A 25,274-nucleotide genomic window follows, 5' to 3' on the forward strand; every position below is an offset into this window, starting at 1 on the left:
ACTTAAACTAAACTCATTCTTAGTCTCTAACTAAACAAAACAGAACTTTGAAAATAAAAGATAAATGAACCAACTTTTTTAATCTGATAAATTACTTCATAAAGTTGACCTCTTACAGCCAGCAGTGGAATGACTATTGACAAAACTGAAGTTCTATTTCAGAATGATATGTAAAACACAGTTTGCAACACACTTTTACAAAATTAAGTAAGTTGACTTATTGCTGATTTTATAACTCTCCGAATAGGAACCACTCATTCCTTTGATGTTTTGGAATAAATGAGAGATAATTTTGATTTTGACACCTTACAGAACCACATGGAAATACAATTCATATTTTATATATATTAGACAGAATATGAATATACAAGTTAAAAACTTAAATATGGATTCAATTGAAAAAGAATTCAAATCCAAATAGTAGCATTAATATTTTTATATTCTTTGCATTTTGTATTTTACTAGCAGTGTACCGACTGCATCACTTGGTATAGAGTGAAAATAATATATTTTTAATACATAATATATTTATAAAAGAAATAAATATTTTTTTCACAGCTTACTGGATTTGAAAGTGTTATAATTAAATTAACAACTAATTTTTAACATTATATATGAAGTAAATAATTATTTTAAAGCTTGACAAGAGTAATGCAAATTTTACTCTTGTCTTTGGCAAATCTTACTGACAAATAAAAACCACATTGACTATAATTAACAATTGATCACAACAGAAATCATCATCATCATTGTAAGTGAAAAAAAAAAAACTATTATATAAAAAGAATTAATAAAAAATGAAAATCATTTATCAAATAACAAATATTAAATGGGAAGAAAAAAAAAATTCAAAATTCTCTTATTTCTGATGTTTTTTCCTATTTTTCAATTTTTATTTGATCTAATTAACAGTTCTTTTTATATTATTTATTTAGTCTTTTTAAGAGAAAGTACTAATGATTACATCAAATTAAAACCAGAAAATAAATAGAAAATACTAGAAAAAAAATATTATTTTTACAGTTTATATAGGTTTGATTTTCATTAGAAATATGGTAATATTACATATATTATATGAATGCATATTTTTTTCAATCTAATNCACATATTTGTAAAATCTAAGTGACTCGTACAACATGTAATTCAGATAAAACGGAAAAATCAATGATCTTATAGGGGGGTCGACTGTATATTATATGAATGCATATTTTTTTCAATCTAATTTGTAAAAAAACACTGTTAGTTCTTTATACATTTCAACACATTTTGAGCTAATGCAATGAAACTTTACAGGTACCCAGGAGAGCCATGACTAATTTTGATCAAACTAACTTCAACCTCCTGGCTGCAACAGACCACCCCCTTTCTATCAGACTAGTGGAATATACAAATTACTTAATATAAAGTTACCAGCAAGCACAAAATATGATTTTAGAGATTTGAAGCTGTGGAGTTTAAGTATTTGTTCCACTTTTCATGAAATTTGATTGGTTGGCCAATTACCATTTCATATTTCACTGTAAAAAGGTAAATTAGAGTTAACATTTTAAAAAATTTAGAAGTCTTGAATTGTCTTCTCATGCAGGCAAGAGTCAATGACTATTTTCTATTTAAATACATCAATTCTTGTCTACCTGACCAGCAAAATTGTGCCATTCCGTACCATCTTAATAATATATTCTTAGCAAGAACAAAACAAGTAATTGGGAGTTTTCCAGAGTGCCAAGAGTGATTCTTTAGTCTATTTGCCTCAAAATCTGATTGTTCATTTGTTTTTATTTTTGTTATATGAATTTAGATAAGATTACTTTAAAAAAGAAAAATCAAATCAGAGCTTTGTTGTTTTTTATTCTGTTTTGTTACATTTTCTTTTTTTCTTGTTAATAATTTATTTAATATTGAAGCATGCAATGCCGTAATGTTGTAAATGCCAAAAAACAAACTCTTCAGGAGAGGTAAAAAAAAAACACCTAATGAATAAATTCATTTCAATTTTACAATAAAATGGTAAAAACTCACTAGGTTACAAATTCTCTGGAATATCAAAATATAAATATAAGCTGTAAGGCATTGCACACTTCATTTTGTGTTAAACATGACAATGTTTATCATTAAATGAAGCGTGCAATAACTAATGATAGACTAAAATAACCAAACTCTTAATATGGTTTCCATTTTAACATTTGCTGTTCTTACTTTTGGCCCAGGCAGATTGGGCATATCTGCTAGAATAATAAGTATATATTTCCTATATTCAAAACATGTACAGAAAACATATTGAACAAAAGAAATAGCAATTTTATACAGGTAAAAATAGACAAAACTTTGAATATGAGCATGAGTAGTAAATTTATGATACAATTCTCTAATAAGTGAAAAATGTATGTATTTCAACTGATGATGAGCATCACTAAATATTAACATTTGTTATACATCTTATAATCTATAACACATATTTATATAAGTTCACTTACATCTAATGCTTTTTTCAAACTAATCCAACCTGAATCTGGGTTAATTTCAAAATAATCAAGATCTGATGGGTCGTATGGAGCAGTAAGATTGTAAATTATAGCACCATTGTTATCTGCATCCTCATCTGAAGCTGATACACGAAGAATATTTGTAGCTTTCTGAGTATCCTGCTTTACATTCTCTCTATATTCTTGACGATCAAATAACGGTGGATTGTCATTAATATCAGTTATTTCTACCTTAAACGAACATACACCTTCTAGTGGTGGATTACCACGGTCAGTAGCTTTAACAGTAACACTAACAAATCGTCCATCATCACCTTCTCTATCAAAAACCTGTGAATATATATATATATATNCAACGGTGGGTTCAACAAATCGGACAATACATGGCCTCCGGACATGTGGAAGGAGACAACACAGAAGAATACTCCGCTTTTGCTCCGGAAGTCTTATGCTCCTCACCGTCCGCGGAGACGGAGAATAAACTAGTGGAGGAGATACGTTCCCCTTCCACTACACCTCCGACCTCCACCACAACAGATACATCGTCTGATTCTGAATCGGATGAATCGTCAGATGCGTCTTCACCCCCCCTGCCGAAAAGAAGAAGACGGTTCCGCTATTAACTCCTGCTATAACCTGGAAACACCTTAATTAAATATAGAAATATTTTTGGTAACAAACTGTTATGGGTATTATAACTTTTTTGCAGATAATGCCAAATAATAACAACAACCAAGCGATGCCTACTAATCTACAGGAGGCATGTCTTTTGTATGCCGCCGGACGAAGGAGACGCCTCTTAGCAGAAGAGGAAATGCAAGAGCGTCCTCATACTATAACTTTGAACATCGAATGTACACTCCAAGTATCTACAATTGTGCAGCTAATGCAACTAATACAACAAGGAATCGTCCCCTTTTCCGATAGAGAACCAGGACACCGACATATACCAGATCCCCACAGCATCCCGTTGGAATTCGCCACTTTGGATCCATACTTGTTGCCAAATGACACAAGTAACCAGAATGGGTCGCCCCCTTTACAAACAGAACAGTACCACCAGGAGAGAGCAGCCTCTCCTCGTAGACGGGTTACCCAATCAGCCACTCGAAGACGGCGACTGAATCGTCAGGTCCTCCGTCGACGATAGATAGACTTATTGGTAAATGCTTCTTGGAAGGACTATAAAAACATATGATTGAACCGTTTACAGTCCTCAACAAACGATAGTAACATGTAACCAGCTACAAAGAATAAAAGGCAAAAAGAGTCAAAAAAAGAAAAAAAAAGGGGTCTCGACGAAGATAAATGTATAACTAGTGAGACATTCTCAAAGAATATAATCACAAAAAGTGCCCGGACATTATATATCTGTTTTCCCGGCACCACCTTATTTTTAACCTTTGTTACGCGAAACATACAAGTTGTAACCTGGAATAACCTTTTTTTTTTATTTAGCGTTCTTTATAATATTTTTGGATATACAAGAATAATTATTTAGTATTATGAGGTATTTTATATATTATATGTTATATATATATAGATAACTAACAAAAGTTTGCTATCGATATTGTAATGTGCCCGGACCTTATATTTTCATCTCCCGGCACCAACTTTTGTACTCATGTCAAGAGCGAATGCTCGAATTTGTCCATCCAGCTGTAGAGAAGAGAGAGAGTTCAAACCAAATGATAATGATTTTTAAGTGGGATCAAGTTCCCCTTTGCTAAAATTCACCCGATATTAATTTATATAGGGTAGAAATACGTATTGAACCGTTTTAACTGGATCCAAACATTCCCATTGTTTCCAGAACCAAACGGATGATCAGACAGAGCATCTTCGTATGACGTAAGACGAACGAGTTGTTACGAAATCCCAAGAATCATGTAAAAACACACACTAATCTTCCAAAAAAAAAAATTGTAGTGTGGTTTTTAAGAAAGAGGAGAGTGATGTGAAGGTCCGAAACTCTTTTTCTGTTTTAGATCAGTACAAATCTAGGAATTTTCCGAGTAAAAGAGAAAAGGGGGACTTCTACGGTCAATGACCGAGACGCTCTCCTCGAATAAGGAAAAAAAAGGAGAATGTTAAACTATCAATAAGTTAAATCATCTCTATTTGTTTAACAGTTATTCTATAGACGTTAGTATCAACAAGAAGGGAATAAGAGATATTTCTTATCACCTCTTGGTCGCACGTAACACGTGGTTACGGCAATAAATCGCCTTGTTCATAGTCAAACTCGACGTTTGATATAAACAATAACTAAATAGTTGACCAGGTTAAAGAAATTATTGTCAAATGATTGTTAATTTATGGATGAGAGCCATCAAACCTACAGAAATTTATAACATAAAATCATGTCATCTTGACACCAATATCAATAAATTGAACAAATTTCTCTGTCAATTGTCCGAACTAGCTAGATCCAAATATCAACACACTAGCAGGTGTGCGGATAAATCATGAATAACGTCATAGTTCTCACCCCCTCGAAATCAGTATAAAGAGGGCTCCCGGCCAGTATCGGGGTGGCCTCCAACTTAGAAGGAACTAACGGATTAACGATCCTCATCGCTGACCGCTAAAGACGGACGACACAGTTAGATCCTACGAACTACAACTTAGTAAGTAGAACTCTCTCTTTCCTCTCAGGTGGACTAGGGCTAATTCCGCGAAAAGAATATTAAAGAGGATCAGAGACTATCCTCAGTCGAAATACCCAAGATATAATCCGACTAACCTACTATTGTAATATCGGTTTGATTTTGACATTATTATTATTCTTAGTATTTGTAACCCTTTTATATGGTATATACTAATTAAATTTATATTATATCTTAATCATGCGTGTTTACTCGTACTCTGTCAACACCTTATCGACTTATCCGCGACCTCCCACTCGATTTTCGCCCTCCTAAATTGCCATCCACTGACCCTGTGAGCGGGACTCACCGCCCCGTTGTCGGAAAACGGTTCAAGCTTTGATGCTTAAACCCCGATTCTCACACAAGTATATCCCAAACTCTATATTTTAACTGTAAAAGTCGGGGGTCATTCTTATATGCCCACTCGTCTTATATGCCGGAAGGTACGGTATATCTTTTTCACCAAAGACTTACTTTTATTGCTTTGATTTGCAAATCCTACAAGTTGACATCTAACACAATAATACACAAGTAATACAGTTCTTGCCATATTTGTTTGTATTCATCTACAGTTCATTCTATTCATGAACAAATGTTGTCAGTCCTTAAGTTTTGGACAGGTGTGTACATAACATAATAATAGTTTACAAAGATTTTCAATTGAATAAATAAAGAAACTCCTGCAAAATTTTTATATTAATGCACTGAAATTATTCTTTATGTTGTATATAAAATTAAATAAAACTTATGACTGATAAAATGAAATTAAAATATTCTAAAATATAAAAACTTTCATTTATATTTCTATTGCTGGTAAAACTGCTGTAAACACAATGGTTTAATGTTAAATAATTTTAATGTCAAAAAAATAAAAATGAAAATGAAACAGCAAAATAAACTTTTCTTGTTTTATTGAACGTACTTGTCAACAAGTTTAGTTTCATCAGACAATCAAACACAAAACAAAATATTTAAACATAAAAGTTTAAGGAAAAAAGGGGTCTGAATTTTAAAATAACAAATAATTTTTATAATTACATATATATTTACATAAATATTTAATCATTTTTATCATTCTTTTTTTGTTAAATTAAAAATAATTTTTTATTATTTTAATTCAACAAGAATAAATAAATATAAAAATGTAATATATAAAATTTTTCGTATCCCCCAGTAGAATAATTTTAATTTTTTTATTTTTATTTCAGAAGATTATAAAATTAGAGCAAATGTTATAGTTGGGATAGGCTGGGCAGATTGCATCAATTTATGCCCAAAATGTATAAAAGTAGATCAAATAAAGTAATTCAGGATCCAAACCTGGTTACAATCAAACCAGACAATCTGATCAATCAATCAAAAGTAAATCAAGAAACTAATGTACATATTAATTAGTATCCAACTTTTGCAACAACATAAAATTACGCAATACAGTAGAGTCTCAAAAACTCGGCCTAATGTGGACCGAAGGGTGGCCGAGTTTGTGAAAATGCCGGATTATCGGAAATGGGGTTAAAAAAATAAGTATGAGTGTTTCCTCAGAAAATACTGTACTGTACTTTTATGTATTGTTTACTTGAGAATACAACAGAGAATAAACTGCTCAAATACCCTTAAACAAAGGAAAAGTACGTCCTTTATGAAGGCATAGAGCCTTTACTATATGAAAATGAAAATTAATGAATACACTGTATACAGTAATTTATCTGATAAGACAGACCTCAGAAAAACACTTTATGAGGCATAAAGCTGTCTATAATGAAAATTAATTAACTAAGGATTTTTTTGCCCTGCCAGGGTGTGGCCGAGTTATCCGGACTGCCGGGTTATCGCGTGCCGAGTTTGAGACTCTACTGTATTATGTATTTATTGAATATCTTTAAATATTCTTATATAATGAACTAAAAGATTTCTCCAAAAGCATTATATTATACAAATGCTACGTGGATGATGTATTGATAATTTGGAAAGACAACAAAAATGTATTAATGATTTCTTAACTGCAATCAACAACAATGGTCATGGTTTGAAACCAAAATTGGAACAAAAAAGCCAAAAAAGACTCCATTTTTTGGACATTGACATGGAATTTAAACTAGGAAATATACGAACAGCAGTATATTTAAAACCTTCACATGCTCTGTTATACATACCTTCATGGTCGAAGAATCCGTATAGATATAAACTGTCTGCATTTAAGGCACTTATCAAGAGGGTCTTCTTGTACTGCACCAATGTGCAAGACCGTAAGAAGGAAATGGATAGAATACAAAAGGTAGCAAGGAGTTTAGGATACAAAACATCCACAATCAGAAGCCTTATCAGAAGTTATGGTAAACAAAAAACTACAATTACAACACATAACAACACAACTGCATTCAACAAGTTCATATACAATGAACAAAAAAGAAAATTAGTGGACGGGCTAGGAAAATACAAAAGCACAAATATAATTTACAAATGAACACCCAACATATATAGATTATTAAGGAACGATAAGAACAAAATAAGAATGGAAGAGCAAGTGGGGTTGTACACTATCCTGTATGAAAACCAACAAATAGGAGTCAATAAAGAATATGTAGGGGTGACCAGAAGAAACCTTGCAGTGCGTATATAAGAGCACAAATACAGTGTTAATAAAGGACTCAATAGCACGATATTGGCAAGCATGGCACAGTTGGACGGAGCAATAGTGAAATGGGATGAAGTGAAGATCATAAGAATGGTGCACTCACCATCATGGAAATGGAAAAAATAGAGATATACAAAAGTAAAATAAGGAACTGCTGTTTAAATGCAAAGGATGCAAATACATTACCAACAGCATGGAAATACAAAGTAGAAAAATGTATGGGTTTCAATAATCCATAAAATAGGAACTGGAGGTTATAAGAAGTTATTATATTTTAGACGCATGTAAAATTTGTTATTTAATTTTTGCTAATATGTAGCATGTTTAGTGACATATTTTATTTAAATGCAAAGGATGCAAATACATTATAAACAGCATGGAAATACAAAATAGAAAAATGTATGGGTTTCAATAATCCATAAAATAGGAACTGGAGGTTATAAGAAGTTATTATATTTTAGACGCATGTAAAATTTGTTATTTAATTTTTGCTAATATGTAGCATGTTTAGTGACATATTTTATTTATTTATTTTTATTTATTTTGTTTATTTATGTAATATACAAAAAGTTGTTAACACATTTCAAATGAAAAAAAAAAATTCGAACAAATGGTTCCAAAATGGAACGATAAATGAAAACCTGAGGATGGCCTATCCAAATAGGCTGAAAACATTTGAATAAAGAGAAAAAACTCTGCAAATATAATTAATATTGCTGAGAAGGAGAGAGATAGTTTCAATAGACTACATGTTATTCAGAGCTACTTCAACATTAAAATATTGTTAAAAATGAAATTAATTCATCAAAATTCTTTAAAACTTTAAATAATTAATTTTACCAAAATTAAATATCTGAAAATTTTTATTGCCTTTATTATTGTAATTTAAATGTTTTTAAATTTATTTGTTTATATCTTAAAAACTTAATAATTAAATTAGTTTCTTTCCTATAATAATACATAATATAAAAATAAAATATGGAAAATACATTTAATACTCACTTTGTTTGTTCGAATTTCTCCAGATATTTCATCAACTATAAATTTTGTTCCTCTTTGATTTGGTTGTTGCACTATTGAATAGCGAACTTGTCCATTATGACCTTTATCTTGATCCATTGCTTTTACCTAAAATTGTAAATAAAAGAATTTTTAATAAAGTTGAGATTAGAAGAAATACAATTCCTTTGCAATCACAGACTCATGCAACTAAATTTTTATATACCAATTCGTTATCATCACAGATCAGATTTTGATATATTTGTCAGTTTTTTTTTTTGTAAAATATAAAATTATCACTAAACCTAAAAAGAATAATGCTTTTTTGTATAAAGCATTATCCCTCCAATTAAAATAAGCAAATCTGCCAAATATGACAATTTTGTCACAACATTTGGCTAAATCAAGTAATGGCAATTATCAATAAAGCTGGGTATTTGAGAATGTATAAATGGCAGATGATGCTGAACTAATTTATGGATTGTGTAATTTAATTAGTAAAAGCATATAGAAGGCTTTCATATCAATATCAATATGATATTTCATATCAATATGACACTAAATGACTAAAGCAGAACTGTGGCTACTTTAAATAAATAAATAAATAAATGCCAGTTGCAGAATTACCTTTTATGTCCAGTTTTTAATATTTTTTTAATTTTAGGTTCATAAGCTAAAGCATTTGTAAAAAATAATATATTGTTTTTAAATAAAAATAACCAATGTTTGATTGCTTCTATTTGTTATTTACTGTCAGATTGAATGAGTTCATGAAGCTGCATATTGATTTTGTATCAACAAAACTTAGAGATTTTATTATCCCTAATCTATTTATTTATTTACAAAAGTCAGAATTGATTATTAGTAATTGCTAAAGAATCAAGTCTTAGATGAAATAGATATGTTAAGTCAAGTGCTCCAATCCTTTTTCCCATAAGAAATAGAAACTCTTATGTTGGGGATTTTTCCTACATACTTAAACTAAATTTTCAGAAACAATTTTTGCAATTGATAAAAAGTTATTATACTACTTCTTTCTATAAATTATAATAAATAAAACAATATACAGTCGACCCCCTATAACACTGTTGATAATCCCGTTTTATATGAATTCCATGTTGTAAAATCTAAGTGACTCGTACAGCATGGAATTCATATAAAAAGGAAAAATCAACAGTGTTATGGGGAGGGTCGACTGTAATATGTTCCTTATATAATTTAATTAAGTATATATAAACAACTATGTATATACCAAATATAACCAATACTTTATTAATAAAATGTTAAAGTTATTGTTACAAGAAAAATAATATATATATAGTTATGGTTTGTTTTATTGCATATGAAGAAATATAAATTTATTAATGGTCACAATAAGTTTAACAAAATCAAAAAATAATTTTCAAGGATCATTGTTAAAATTATTGTATAAAATCAAAACATTGCTAGAGATTATTATGTTAATAATAACAGAACAAATGTTTTCAGCTGCTTTCATCAGCCATCTTCAAATTGCAATTAAAATCAAATCCAGAATTACATTCTAGAATATAGCAAGCATCTAATAGAAAATACAATTTAAAAATTATTTAGGACTAACATAGTATATAAATTTAGCACTCAAGTTAACTAGATTACCCTCAAAAAGACACTAAGTTTGTAATCTGTCATTACTACACTATATTATAATATTCTATTCATCAACAGAAGTATTTATAATCATCTATAAATAAATTATTTTTCAATTTAAAACCTTAAGATGGTACTTGTTAAAATAAATAACCATTCTTCAAATAGTTATTAAACAGGAAGCAACTGTATATGAATATTAGCAGAAGATGTGATTTCGTGTCTTGCTCCAGGCCAAGTATTTTCTTCTAGAAATTCTAAATTAACAATAATTTATTGTAATTATTAAAATTATTATGAGATGGTAGCTTAACTGCCTACCTCTAGACAAATTACTTCATATATAATTATTAACTTAGTTTTATTATATCGAAATAATTTGGCAATCTGGCTTTAATAAAAATATAGGGTTTGTGGAGTTGTTGCTTATATGAATATTTCTGTAAATCAGCATAAAAATGATCTAAAAATCTAGAAGTTTGATTTTTCACATTTGGCTAGAACTTAATTGCTGTTCAGATATTTATATATTCAAAATAGTGTTTTATAATATATGGTTCCATTTAGCTTATCTAGTGAAAACTTCAACAGCTGGAACATTTAGATTACAAGTTACATTAAAATTAGAAAATAGTGTTATATTTTCTGATTTTATTTAAAATTTTTTTTACGTTTAAAACAGCACAAGAACCTAAAGCAATTATTTATTGTGACATCATCACAATGCTGGGCTGCAATTTTTAATCATATTCTTAAGCATATTTGTTTATACATAAAACCAGTTAACTAGTACTAACTATGGATGTACTACTAAAAATAATTTCATTTTATGGATTATCTCTGAAAAGATCATTTTTGAAAACTAAATACAGTAGAGTATCGATTATCCAACTCAATTGGGGACTGGTTGGTCGGATAACTTAAAAAATGGATAACCGAAAAATATGAAAAAATACATTATTAGTATAGTAAAAAATACATCTTGGCTAAATTTTAGTATATTAGTATATCTCATGTAATTAGTATATCGCTATTAACCTACTTCGCGTTGAATTTTCATCGATGTTAAGCCTAACAAAAATTTTTTTAAAATAATAATTGTCACTATTGTATCGTTAAAAATTAGAAAATTAAGCCTCATTTAAATACTGGCTCCCTTTCATGGTCGAATGAGTGTTGCCAGCTAAAACACGTAAAAATAATATTAAAGTAGCCAAGACATAGCCAAATATTGTAGCGCCACATCACTAGCGGACATTTGAAATTNTTTTGAAATATATTATAGTGAGTCTTAAAGAAAATGATATTAAAATAACATTAATGTCTATTAATGTCTAAATTAATTGCCTAAATTGTTTTCTTTCTAGAAAGGAATCATCATTTAAACTTGAAAAAAAAAATTTCAAATTTTATGAATAAAATAATTTATGATGAAAAATATTTAAATTTATCTGATCACACTTCTATGATACTCAACAACAAACTTAAATACAGTGGGTGATCAGTTAACGAACATGATCCGTTCCAAGACTTTGTTCGCTATCCAAATTGTTCATTAACCGATTTACCATAGGTTTCTATGGAAATTTGATTAATTCGTTCTGGAGACCCTCCAAAAAATAAAAAATATATACTTTTATATATCTTACTACATTTATTCATATGTAATAATAAAAATACATATATACACGGTCTTGCATTTTTATTAGTCCTGTTTTTCCATTTGTGGGGGTTAAAGAATCTGTCCAATGTCAATTGCTTTTCTGTCTTGTTCATGATTTTTCAGAAGTAATTAATAGCATTGTAATTGTAGAGCTCCCTAGGCCTATTAACCTCAACCTGGTTTGAATGCCATTTTAAGACCGTTGTTCTGACATCCTCCCACTTCTTCAAAAGATCTTTAATAGCAGATATTGACATAAATCCGCATTTTCAGAATAATACATAAAATAATTGTTTCTGTCAGAAATATAAAAATATAAAAGAACTGTTTCTGTCTAAAATATAAAAGGCTGGAATTACAAGGGAGAGTTGCAAAGTTCGGGGGAATACTATCCGATTAGTATAATACTGGGTACAACGTTGATGTTGACATCTCCCGCGCTCCGAAAAGTTTTGAATTGTTGCCTTAAGATAAAGGAAGACTAATCGGTATTCATTATTTTACATCGCTTCTTGCATCGCTTCTTGTGTCGCTTCTTGTGTTTGTTCAGTGAAGTGTTCATTATCCGAACATGTATTCGTTGTCCGATCATCAAAATCTTTCGCGAAAGTGTTCGTTATCCGATTTGTTCATTAACTGATCTGTTCGTTAACCAATCACCCACTGTATATTAGAATTCTATTGATCTTGAAAAATTACTATTTCTGTAAATTTAATAAAATAATAATTATTTATTATTTTATTTAATCTGAAACTGTATTTTAATAAAATACAGTTTCAGATAGATAATTTCAGAGAGATTATTTTAATAAAATAGAAAATGGTTTAAGAATTAAATGAAATAAAAATATGAATATGTTAATTAAGAATGAAATAATCAGATATTAATGAGTTAATGTTTAAAATTTGTTTTGTGCATTTATGAGGCAGTGCTAAATTATAATTGCAAGTAATTGTTCAGTTCTGGAAAAAACTTTTCATTAAAAAAAAATGAAGTTATTTAAATAAAAAATATGAATACAAATATGAAAAAATAAAATTTTAAGTTTTTTTATTCAGAGCAAAACAATATGTACTTGGAAAAACTCAGACTTATTATAAATCAAGATATGTTACATGTCTATCAAAATAAATCAGCAGATAAGATCACAGTATGTGATTACAGAATACTTTTTATGACAATATTTTGAATATTTCATTACATCAATTCCTTATCAAATATTCAAAAGACATAAGTATCAAAATTTTTGCAACAGCTTTCATCAGGAATCACCAACCTTTTTCTGAAAGTGGCCACATGAACTGTAAAAGGCAAGTCTTGGAGCCAAGTACAAAAAACAAGAATAAGAACTTTTTATTTCTGAATAACAATAGACATAAATCAACATAAAATTTGCAACTGCATTTTTGAATGATGATCATCAAAATTAGGGATAATCTGGTGGCACCCAATATCAATCTCTTTTAGATACTCATTGCATAGTAATGTTTGATATTTTGGTTTTATATATTTTATTTTCAAAAAGTTTGTTCACAAAATGCATTAAAGTAAAAGTAGAAAATATCCCATTACAAAACTTCTTAAGATTTAAAACTCTCTTCTGGCAGAGATTTGTAAAAATGTAACAAACTCTCTTCTTTAAATAGGATTTTATAAAAATTTGCAACAAGGTCTATTAATTCTACTTGACTTTTCAAAAGATTACTCAGTATTTGCTTTGAATTACCTTGACAACTCTGTACATATACACACACACGTGCGAATGACAAGGGGCAATCTGAATAAGTTTTGCTGCTTAATTAATATATATATATTAATACAGTATATATACAGTAGTGTGTATATATATATATATATATACATACACACTACTGTAAGTACTATTGACACTTGTTATTCCTAAGGTAACCAGTTGTTAAATGGAATGATGGGTAACATGATGTTTCAGTTATGAGGATGTGCAGTGGCAGTTCAAGTTCAGTCTGTTTAGAGAATGTTCCCACAAAGTTCACACAGTCATTTGCTTTCTTCAGGCATAAGGACAATCAGCAGCCAATATTCATCAACAGCTTATACAAAAGTATGGAGACAATGTGATGTCAAAACAATAAGTATGGAAATATGGTATTGGGTGTTTAGAAATATCAGGAAAAGCATAAACACTGCTAAACTAGGTCACTATGATCTGGTTTGCTATCAACTGATATCAACTGTGCATCTGTAGATGAACTCATTCAAGAAGATAAACTCATAACTTTGCAACATATTGAATTTATTCTTGAATTGAGCTAAGGCACTGTGCAACAAATTGCAGATAGTTTTTGTCTTACAAAAAGGTCTGTATACAATGGGTACCCTGTGTTTAACAGAACACAATAAAGAAAAGCAAGAGGTATCTTTAACTGTACTGCAGACATATGTGGTAGAAGGTTCAAACCATTTGAATCACATTGCTACCAGTGACATAACTTGGGTTCATTATTTTACTCAAAGCAGTAAAAGAGCAATGATCAAATGGAAACCTCCCAGTTCACTATGATGCCTTCTGCTGGCAAAGTGCTGGCAACTATCTTCTGGGATGCATCAAATGTGTTGTTGGTTGAGTTTCTGGAACATGGATGCACCACAAACAGTAAGACATACTGCACAACCCTGAAGAAATTGCAAGAAGCCATCAGGAAGAAGTGTCCTGATTTTATGACATACTTTGTGATCCTCCTCTACAAATACACCAATCTTACACTGCACTGAGCACAAAGAACTTGCTGCATAGCTTCCAGTGGGACCATTTTGGAGCATCCACCCTACAGCCAAAATTTGGTACCTAGCAATTTTCATCTGTTCCCTGCCTTAAAGGAGCAAATGGCGAGTCGCCACTTTGTATGTGATGATGAGGGCAAATGCACTCCAAGAACATGGCTACAACAACAGGGCCTAGACTTCTATGCATAATGGTTGGAAAAACTTATTCCACACTGTGGCAAATCAACCATAATGAGAACCATGTGAAAAAATAAAATATTTTTGCCACTTTAAATCATCTTATCAGTTTACATCAGTGGAATCTTGTCTTCCATAGATAAATTTGGGACTTTCTGATTGTCCCTTGTTTAATATAAATAACACCTTTAACCATTCAGCAATAAAAATGTTTAATATGACAAAAACGTTTTCAACCATTTTTTTAACAGCCATCTTCAGTTGAACCAATATTAAAGATGGCCTTTTAAAAAAAAACAGTTGAAAATGTTTTTGTCATATTAAACATTTTTATTGCTGGATGGTTAAAGGTATTATTTACATTATTTACATTTATTCCAGTATAAGTTCTTGCCCCTTGTTTGTTTGTGTATTATATATNTATCGTTAAAAATTAGAAAATTAAGCCTCGTTTAAATACTGGCTCCCTTTCATTGTCGAGCCATGTTGCCAGCTAAAACACGTAAAAATACTATTAAAGTAGCCAAGACATAGCCAAATATTGTAGTGCCACATCACTAGCGGACATTTGAATTTGCTGACTAGAACGGTCAGTTAACCAATCGGGAGTCATAAGTTAACGGGAGTCAGATAATCGATTCTCTACTGTATTTAATAATATACTGTACATGGGAAAAATGGGAAAAATGAGACAAATCAGGAAGTCTGGAAAAAATTTCATTATCCAAATTAAATCAAAAAAGAGTTTCCTAGATACTATATACTGTCTAATTACAAGATAAATCTAAACAAGATAAATATTAAAAAAGTATAAATCACACTATAAATTTATTGATTGATATTGTTAACACACAAATTGCACAAACATTTTCATGCTATCCCAGAGTCCTGCTTTGGGTGAATCTCACTGTTTCATTGATGAACACAATTTGAAACATGTATGTGTTACCAACACTGGTGAATAGATTTATAGTGATTTATATGTCATCCAGTATAATGTGTTCTTTTTTGTTTCTTTTAAAAGATAAATTAGCATCCTTTATATACAGTATATATATAAAAAATAAAATTATTTTCCACAACTTTTAAATATCTAAAATGTATTTTGTTTTTATAAATGAACAGGATATGTTTTATATATAATGGAGCAATTAAGCACAAAATTTAAGACTGAAAAAAAAAGCATGAAAAAACTAAAATTTGTTAATCACCAAATTTGTTAATATCTAAATAAAAGTCCTTACTTTGATGACAAATGTTCCACTTGGAGCTCCTTCTTCAACCTTTGGCGCATAAGTAGCACATTGCTCAAAATCAGGTTTGTTGTCATTAACATCAGTAATAAATACAACAACTAAGGCAGTACTTGTGTGAGTTGTCAAACCTCCTCCTTTACAACATGATCCATCATCTCTAGCTGTCACATTCAGCTCATATTTATCTCTATCTAATTGTATTTGCCCATTTATGAGTCTAATCACTCCTATTAAACAATTTTATTGAATTAATTTTAAGAAAGGTTAGAAAATACTTAATATAAAATTTTTTCCAACAATTTACCAGTTCTTTCTTCTATTTGAAACATTCCAGAAATTGTTCCTCCTCCAACAAAACCAAAAATAATACTATCACCATCAATATCACTTGCAACCACTGTTGTAACTAATGTATTAGGACCAGCATTTTCATCTACGTTGGGTGTATATACATCTTGGCTAAATTTTGGTGGTTCATCATTTTTGTTTTCTGTATAAACTCGTACTGTTGCTGTTCCAGTTAAAGGAGGATCTCCTTGATCTGTAGCTCTGACTGTTAAAACATATGTATTCATAATATCTGCATCAAGTCTCTTATTGGAACGAATAATGCCTTTATTATCAATTGTAAATTCATCTTTATCTATAGAATATTCAATTTCAGAATTTTTCCCTTGATCCATGTCAGCAGCAGAAACTGAAATGTAATAAACAACATTTAAAAAAACAATTTAATATTTAATACAGTAAATTATCAACAATATTACACTAAATTCATTACATTTAGTAAAATGTTTAATGCACAATTACACAAGTATTTGTTTATACAGTAGATACTGCTTATTGTAATTTCAGATATTGTTATCAATCATCTAATATCACAATCAAAATGTTCCAAAACATAAATTAAATAGCATTATGTAATTTCTTCATTTCTGCTTTTTGTAATCAGAAATTCACTTGTTATAAACATAATAATGATTATAAGTTTAAACTTTCTTAGCCAATTAATAACAGCCAACTGACAAGACATAAGTTATAAACCATGTTGTTCTAATAAAAATGTTAGCACAACAGTTAATCAATCTAAATTAAATCATTCAAACATACAAAATGTTTACTCTTAACAAATAAGCATTCAGTTTAATCTTGCACTAAGTATTGTACACAGTACTGTAGTTTAAATTTTGATTTCTGGCAATTATATTTCATTTATAGCCTAGCTGTTTGTTGTCGTAGTAGAAAACTCTGATATTCATTACTGTTTAAAGTACAGAACTGTATTGTACCTCTTAGTATAATGGAAAGAAACAAATAAGATAAGCAAAGATTTTTTTTTCCTTTAAAGATAACATAGTATAATCCTCATGATATTACTGGTGTAGAATTCAATAAATAAATAAATAAGCAATTACCTATAACCAGCATTAATTATCATATAAACAAAAGTTTTCTTTTGTCTTTAACGGTCATCATTCAGTTTCTATGCTTTGGAATGTTTGTAAAAGAACACATCTTCCAAAAATTCAAAAATTGCACGTCTTGAAGATGCACACATGCTCAATGTAGCTCTTTAAAAAAAAAATGAGTCTTCAAACTGGCTTCCTATTTAAAAAATTTGATGTTTATATAAATTATAAAGATAAACTTGATGACGATCTATTTTTACATCAAAATACGCCCTCCACGCAGCCACCAGTGAGTCCATTTCTTTAAAATTGATGGCTGTTCCTCTCTTGAATGCTTTAAATATCTCCGGCTGTTTGAGATATTTTAAGCTGGCCTGGTCCTCGCATCGTTGTAGTAATCATGCATTATCAAAGTCCACCCTGATGATGACATCAGGATGGACTTTGGTGTCAAGAGTACCACATTCGTTTTTTGAGTAGGGATTCTTTTTAAACAACAATGTACCTAACTCTTTTCCAGCGATTCCAGTCCATTGATAATGCACGATTACTACAATGATGCGAGGACCAGGCCAACCTAAAATATCAATGGCATAAGAAGCCAATGCTGTAGTGAAAGTGAAAAATTAATGATCTGGTTGCATATCAGGAATAACCAGCAGAAACAGCATTTACAGGAGACAAGTCCTTTTTGCATATTACTTACAGCAAGATCCTTACCAACACCTACAAATAAATAGCCTGCTTTACAAGTAATAGGATCGCATACAGAAGATCTCCAATGGTTCTCTCTTGTTTAAGAAATTATAAGGACCGAATGGATTGAAATAATATCCCTGGTGTATATTCTATCCATATTTACGATCATAGGGCAAACCGTCATGACAAATATATTGGTGCTACCACACGTTGCCTTAAAACAAGGATCAAGAAACATAAATACTCCATTCAAAAAGGTCTTTCCACTACAGCATTGCTTCTTACGCCATTGATAACAACATCAGGGTGGACTTTGATAATGCACGATTACTGCAACGATGCGAGGACCAGGCCAGCCTAAAATATCTCAAACAGCTGGAGATTTTTAAAGCGTTCAAGAGAGGAACAGCCATCAATTTTAAAGAAATGGGCTCACTGGCGGCTGCGTGGAGGGCGTATTTTGATGTAAAAATAGATCGTCATCAAGATTATCTTTATAATTTATATAAACATCAAATTTTTAAAATAGGAAGCCAGTTTGATGACTCATTTTTTAAAGAGCTACATTGAGCATGCGTGCATCTTCAAGACAAGCAATTTTTTAATTTTTTAAAGATGTGTTCTTTTACAGACATTCCAAAGCATAGAAACCAGATGATGACTGATAAAGACGAAAGAAAACGTTTATTTATAAGCGAATTAATGCTGGTTATAGGTAATTGCTTATTTATTTATTGATAACGTAGTGTAGTTAATTTCAAGTTTAAGTCGCCAAAAAAAAAAAATGGGTCAATTTATTTCACAGCCAGTTTTGTGCAAGATTTAGAAAAACAGATTAAATATTAAAATACCAGCTAAAAAATAAATCTAATTTGCAAGAGAAATCAAACTGGTTAAAAAAAACAGTGAATTTCATTACCTTTTGTTTGGTAATGTTAGTGAAAAAATGCACATGTTAATGAGCTACTAATTCATTGTAAAGTGAAAAAATTAGCTAAAAATATCAAAAAGATTTTATTGAAGTTAATTGATGGCTCAACCAATGGAAACATTAAACACAAATGCACCTTTGGTGAGAAGAAAGTCCCAATTTTTTTATCAACTGAATTGTGGATAAAGACAGAATTATTGCTGAATATTCACCAAAGAATATCTAAAATGCAGACAACACAGCACTTTATTTTTGTGCAATATCTGATTGTACTTATAAGTTTAATCATAAAAGTGCTAAAGGATTTAAATCACTGAAGAAAAATATAGTTCTCTTCTCTGCTAATATGCAAAGCCAGAAATAGACTTCTAATGATTGCAAAAAGTAAAAATTCTAAAATTCTAGATGTTTTAATGTGATATAAACTTGAAATAAAAAACTGTTTTGTTGATAGAAAATTGTATAGCACATGAATATGCTATACCATATGCCATTAAAGAACATTAAAATAATATTTTTTCTACAAATACATTCAGCCATAGAACTGAGGAATTATATCCAACTTAAAGGTGGCCCCATCAGTAGCCAAATGGTTCTGTTCCATGAACACTGGAAGTTTGGTTGTGGATTCATGCCTCACCAGGACAGGCTGGCCACATGGAATTTTCCAGGTTTTCTCCATGTCTAACACCTGAATAGGGGCCAGTTACCCTTAAAATGACCTCCTGGAAGGCATCCCCCCAGGCAGATTGCCTAAGTGTGGCCATGTTTCTTTATGCAGCAAGAATGTAGTGAAAATGACGTCATGAGCAGCTATTGATACACATCACTGCATCATAGTGTAGAAACGCTTTCCACTCGAGCAAAACATGGACGCCATAATCTATCCTTTAATTCCAGTTACAGCCAAAAGTAATGCTTTTTGCTGTAACTGCCAAAAGTAAAGAACTTCAATATTTAAATAAAGAGATATAAAGAATTGAGCATTCATCTTTCCATAAATGTGAACAAAGTAAAGAGATAGAAGATATATAATTATATTTAAAATATAGTATTTTCTTATTCTTTAGATAACTTTCAGAGTCATTTTATAAAATTTAATCCTTCTTAATCTTTCCATAATATTTTTATCAACAGTCACTTCAACTTTTTTATTTTTACAGCATAACATCATATTATACACACAAGTGTCCATTTTGCTTTACACGTGTAGAGGACATAAAAGTTGCTTTATCTTTGCTGCAGCAACCTCTTTCAGCAAATGTTTAGAAATGGTTCGCTACACTGTAGTGCTGCATTTAGAAATGAGTTTCAGAGTGTTTGGTGTAGAGTGCTTCTTGAGCACTACATAAAGAAATGCGGCCTGTTGCATTGCCGTAACTTAACATAACAAACAAACTTAGACATACTATAGAAGTGAAATGTAGGAAATTTTAAAAGAACAAATAAAATACTTTCCTTACTGGAACCACACAATAAATAAAAATCAACACCTTTAAACATCCAGCAAATCGTTTTTTAATATTTAAAAACGCTTTCGAACGCTTTAAGCGATCATCATCAGTTAACATTTGTGAATCGAACGAAGAAATTCGAAAATTACGTAAAACGAAATTCAAAAAGCGATTACATAAATATATGTAAATACGTTAACATTTACCAAGTTTAAATAATCTTAAGAATTATAAAAGAAATAAAATAAATTATATGCATCCAATAAAAATTATCTTATATAATCTTCCCGCTTACATTACGTCACTCATCGTAGAAGGATTTCCATGCCGACGATAATCCGTCAGCATCCCTATGATTAATACAGCTTGTGTGCATTTGCGCCTTGTGAATTTCTAGTTTTTCCNATATAAAAATAAAGGATAAAGATCACCACAAACATTTCAAACTGCTGCAAGTTCTTCCTCAAGTGCAAAACTGAATTACTGATGGGACAGAGCGAACCATTAAAGGAAATTCGAGAAACAATTAGGTGTTACATGAGACGTGTGTTCGTCTAGTTGACATACTGTGACCTTAAAGTTCAGAGTCCATCAACGCCTGCCAGGCCGGCAACAGAACTAACTCATCCTTAAATTTGATGCAGTTGTCATTGAGGGATGATTTGTAAATTTGAATGGTCTCAAACCACTTAAGGTGTTCATTGTGTGACATAGTGTGTACAAGTTTCACCTGGTGGAATGCCGCCATAATGTCCTGTATTCTGACTTCTACAGAGCGTTTTGTGGATCTGATGTAAACAAGGTCCCTATCAAACCTGTTGTCCTTAATAGGAATACTATATACACCAGGGAGTCTGTTCTGGTTGGTGGGGTCTTTTCCTTTGCGAAGGATGACAAAGATGGTAGGACATCTGTATGCGATCTGTATACCTCTTTTCTTGGTGATCTCGGTATAGAGTGTTTTTAGGTACAGATTGTACGTGATAGGGACCTGTTGTACAGTACCTCGTGGAGAGGGCTAGGGACCTGTTGTACCATGTCAGGGGGATTGTTGTTCTGGTGGTCGGTCGTGATGGTGCATTGCGAGTGTGTGAAGTGAAAGCGATCTATCAATTTATGCGCAAGTCTCAGAAACCCATGGGAAGAGGCAAGATGGTGAATATGTAAAAGTTCCGCGGCAAGAGCTTGTGTAGTAGATGAATGCAAAAAGGCCCTCTTAATTAAAGCATTGTATGCTGCAATCTTATAGGGAAAAAAGTCTTTGACATCCTTCGCAATGGAAAAGATCCCCCAATCAGAACAGACTCCCTGACATATGTTACATGTCCATCAAAATAAATCAGCAGATAAGATCACAGTATGTGATTACAGAATACTTTTTATGACAATATTTTGAATATTTCATTACATCAATTCCTTATCAAATATTCAAAAGACATAAGTATCAAAATTTTTGCAACAGCTTTCATCAGGAATCACCAACCTTTTTCTGAAAGTGGCCACATGAACTGTAAAAGGCAAGTCTTGGAGCCAAGTACAAAAAACAAGAATAAGAACTTTTTATTTCTGAATAACAATAGACATAAATCAACATAAAATTTGCAACTGCATTTTTGAATGATGATCATCAAAATTAGGGATAATCTGGTGGCACCCAATATCAATCTCTTTTAGATACTCATTGCATAGTAATGTTTGATATTTTGGTTTTATATATTTTATTTTCAAAAAGTTTGTTCACAAAATGCATTAAAGTAAAAGTAGAAAATATCCCATTACAAAACTTCTTAAGATTTAAAACTCTCTTCTGGCAGAGATTTGTAAAAATGTAACAAACTCTCTTCTTTAAATAGGATTTTATAAAAATTTGCAACAAGGTCTATTAATTCTACTTGACTTTTCAAAAGATTACTCAGTATTTGCTTTGAATTACCTTGACAACTCTGTACATACACACACACACACGTGCGAATGACAAGGGGCAATCTGAATAAGTTTTGCTGCTTAATTAATATATATAAGTATANAAACGCTTTACTCTCAAGCTAAACATGGATGCAGTAATATATCCTTTAATTTTAGCTACATTCGAATGTAGAGCTTTAGTTAAAGGACTATAATATTAAAACAAAGAGATACAAAGAATTGAGCATATCTCTTTCCGAAAATATGAGCAAAGTAAAGAGATAGGAGATAGATAATTATATTTAAAATATAGTATTTTCTTATTCTTTAGATAACTTTCAGAGTCATTTTATAAAATTTAATCCTTCTTAATCTTTCCATAATATTTTTATCAACAGTCACTTCAACTTTTTTATTTTTACAGCATAACATCATATTATACACACAAGTGTCCATTTTGCTTTACACGTGTAGAGGACATAAAAGTTGCTTTATCTTTGCTGCAGCAACCTCTTTCAGCAAATGTTTAGAAATGGTTCGCTACACTGTAGTGCTGCATTTAGAAATGAGTTTCAGAGTGTTTGGTGTAGAGTGCTTCTTGAGCACTACATAAAGAAATGCGGCCTGTTGCATTGCCGTAACTTAACATAACAAACAAACTTAAAGACATACTATAGAAGTGAAATGTAGGAAATTTTAAAAGAACTAGATGAGTGTAAAAGATAAACTGATATGACTTTTATTGCTGAAAAAATTTTCCTGTTTTATGCACTACGTCTTTTGGCAATGTCATGGGAGATGACTATTGAAAATTGTTTTAAAAAGGAATGGTTTTATTTATTTACATACATACACACACACACACACATATACATACATACATACATACATACAGTAGGCACAGACAGTTGTGTCTGATGAAGGAGAGAACACTCCAAAAGATTAAAAACTTTGGCAATTATTTTTTTAAACTTAAAGAAATTTCAGTGTTTGCTAGAATGGCTTCAGAAAATATGCCAAATTATTAGTGAAGAAGGCTCTGGAGAATTATCTCATAAAAATTTAAGAAAATCAATGTAAAGATAATCTAGATCCTAAAACAAATGTTTAGATGCAAGAGCTTCGTGAGAACTTTGTTGTGGCATACAATACACATATATTCATAGTGTTTTCGAAACAATATAATTGTTTTATTAATGAAATATTGCCAAAAATAGCCAGAAAACAAGAGTTGACAAACTACTCAATAATTTTTATAATTAATAAACTTTTAAGTCAATCATAAAATTTATTTTTAAACATTTTTAATTGTTTTAGTATATTTCTATAAAACTAAAACTAGAATTTCCACTAATTATGGTCTAATTACTTTCACTGACTGAATAATGTTATAACTCATATTGCTATCAACACAGGCTAGTCCTAGATGATTACAATAAGTGACATTGTGTCACTTATTGCAATCACATAGAACTAGCTTATATAATATATGCATTATATTAATACATTAACAATAATGCATATATCTATATATATATTATATACATTTTATTTAGGTTATTGATATATTACACAGTAAAATCTGTCCAAAATAGAACGAACCTAAATAAAATGTAAACCTGCCTAAGCACAAAGTAATTTTCTGTTTAAAAAAAATTCTTGTCAAATTGGATAAAATATTTGATACCATGTGATTCCTGTTCACACAATTTCTGTATTTTGTAAAGTTTAATTCCAGGAAATAAAAGGATTAGATAATAAATTTTGTCAGGAGAGGAAAAGTGAAAAAGTTTAAAAAGAAGGCTCTGGTAACTGATATAAAGTCATATTAATTTCAATATCATAAAATGTTGGAAAACTCCAAAAATAAGTTTTGAAATATATTATAGTGAGTCTTAAAGAAAATGATATTAAAATAACATTAATGTCTATTAATGTCTAAATTAATTGCCTAAATTGTTTTCTTTCTAGAAAGGAATCATCATTTAAACTTGAAAAAAAAAATTTCAAATTTTATGAATAAAATAATTTATGATGAAAAATATTTAAATTTATCTGATCACACTTCTATGATACTCAACAACAAACTTAAATACAGTGGGTGATCAGTTAACGAACATGATCCGTTCCAAGACTTTGTTCGCTATCCAAATTGTTCATTAACCGATTTACCATAGGTTTCTATGGAAATTTGATTAATTCGTTCTGGAGACCCTCCAAAAAATAAAAAATATATACTTTTATATATCTTACTACATTTATTCATATGTAATAATAAAAATACATATATACACGGTCTTGCATTTTTATTAGTCCTGTTTTTTCCATTTGTGGGGGTTAAAGAATCTGTCCAATGTCAATTGCTTTTCTGTCTTGTTCATGATTTTTCAGAAGTAATTAATAGCATTGTAATTGTAGAGCTCCCTAGGCCTATTAACCTCAACCTGGTTTGAATGCCATTTTAAGACCGTTGTTCTGACATCCTCCCACTTCTTCAAAAGATCTTTAATAGCAGATATCGGCATAAATCTGCATTTTCAGAAGAAAACGTAAAAGAATTGTTTCTGTCAGAAATATAAAAGGCTGGAATTACAAGGGAGAGTTTCAAAGTTCAGGGGA

The 25,274-nt window shown here is 30.4% G+C and overlaps 1 protein-coding gene across 1 annotated transcript in view; it reads right to left on the reverse strand.

Moving 5' to 3' along the window:
- Positions 1–25,274, reverse strand: part of LOC111623554 (neural-cadherin-like) — a 203,514-nt gene that overhangs the window by 98,184 nt on the left and 80,056 nt on the right. Inside the window, exons 7-10 of the mRNA XM_023366169.1 lie at positions 16,562–16,954; positions 16,246–16,484; positions 8,772–8,897; positions 2,475–2,813 (exon numbers count right to left, since the gene is read on the reverse strand). Of these exons, the coding sequence (XP_023221937.1) occupies positions 2,475–2,813; positions 8,772–8,897; positions 16,246–16,484; positions 16,562–16,954 (1,097 nt within the window). The remainder of the gene's footprint in view (positions 1–2,474; positions 2,814–8,771; positions 8,898–16,245; positions 16,485–16,561; positions 16,955–25,274) is intronic.

This window comes from Centruroides sculpturatus, unplaced genomic scaffold, assembly GCF_000671375.1.
Source record: "Centruroides sculpturatus isolate CEXI.00-Female unplaced genomic scaffold, Cexi_2.0 scaffold16, whole genome shotgun sequence".
Lineage (NCBI taxonomy): Eukaryota > Metazoa > Arthropoda > Arachnida > Scorpiones > Buthidae > Centruroides > Centruroides sculpturatus.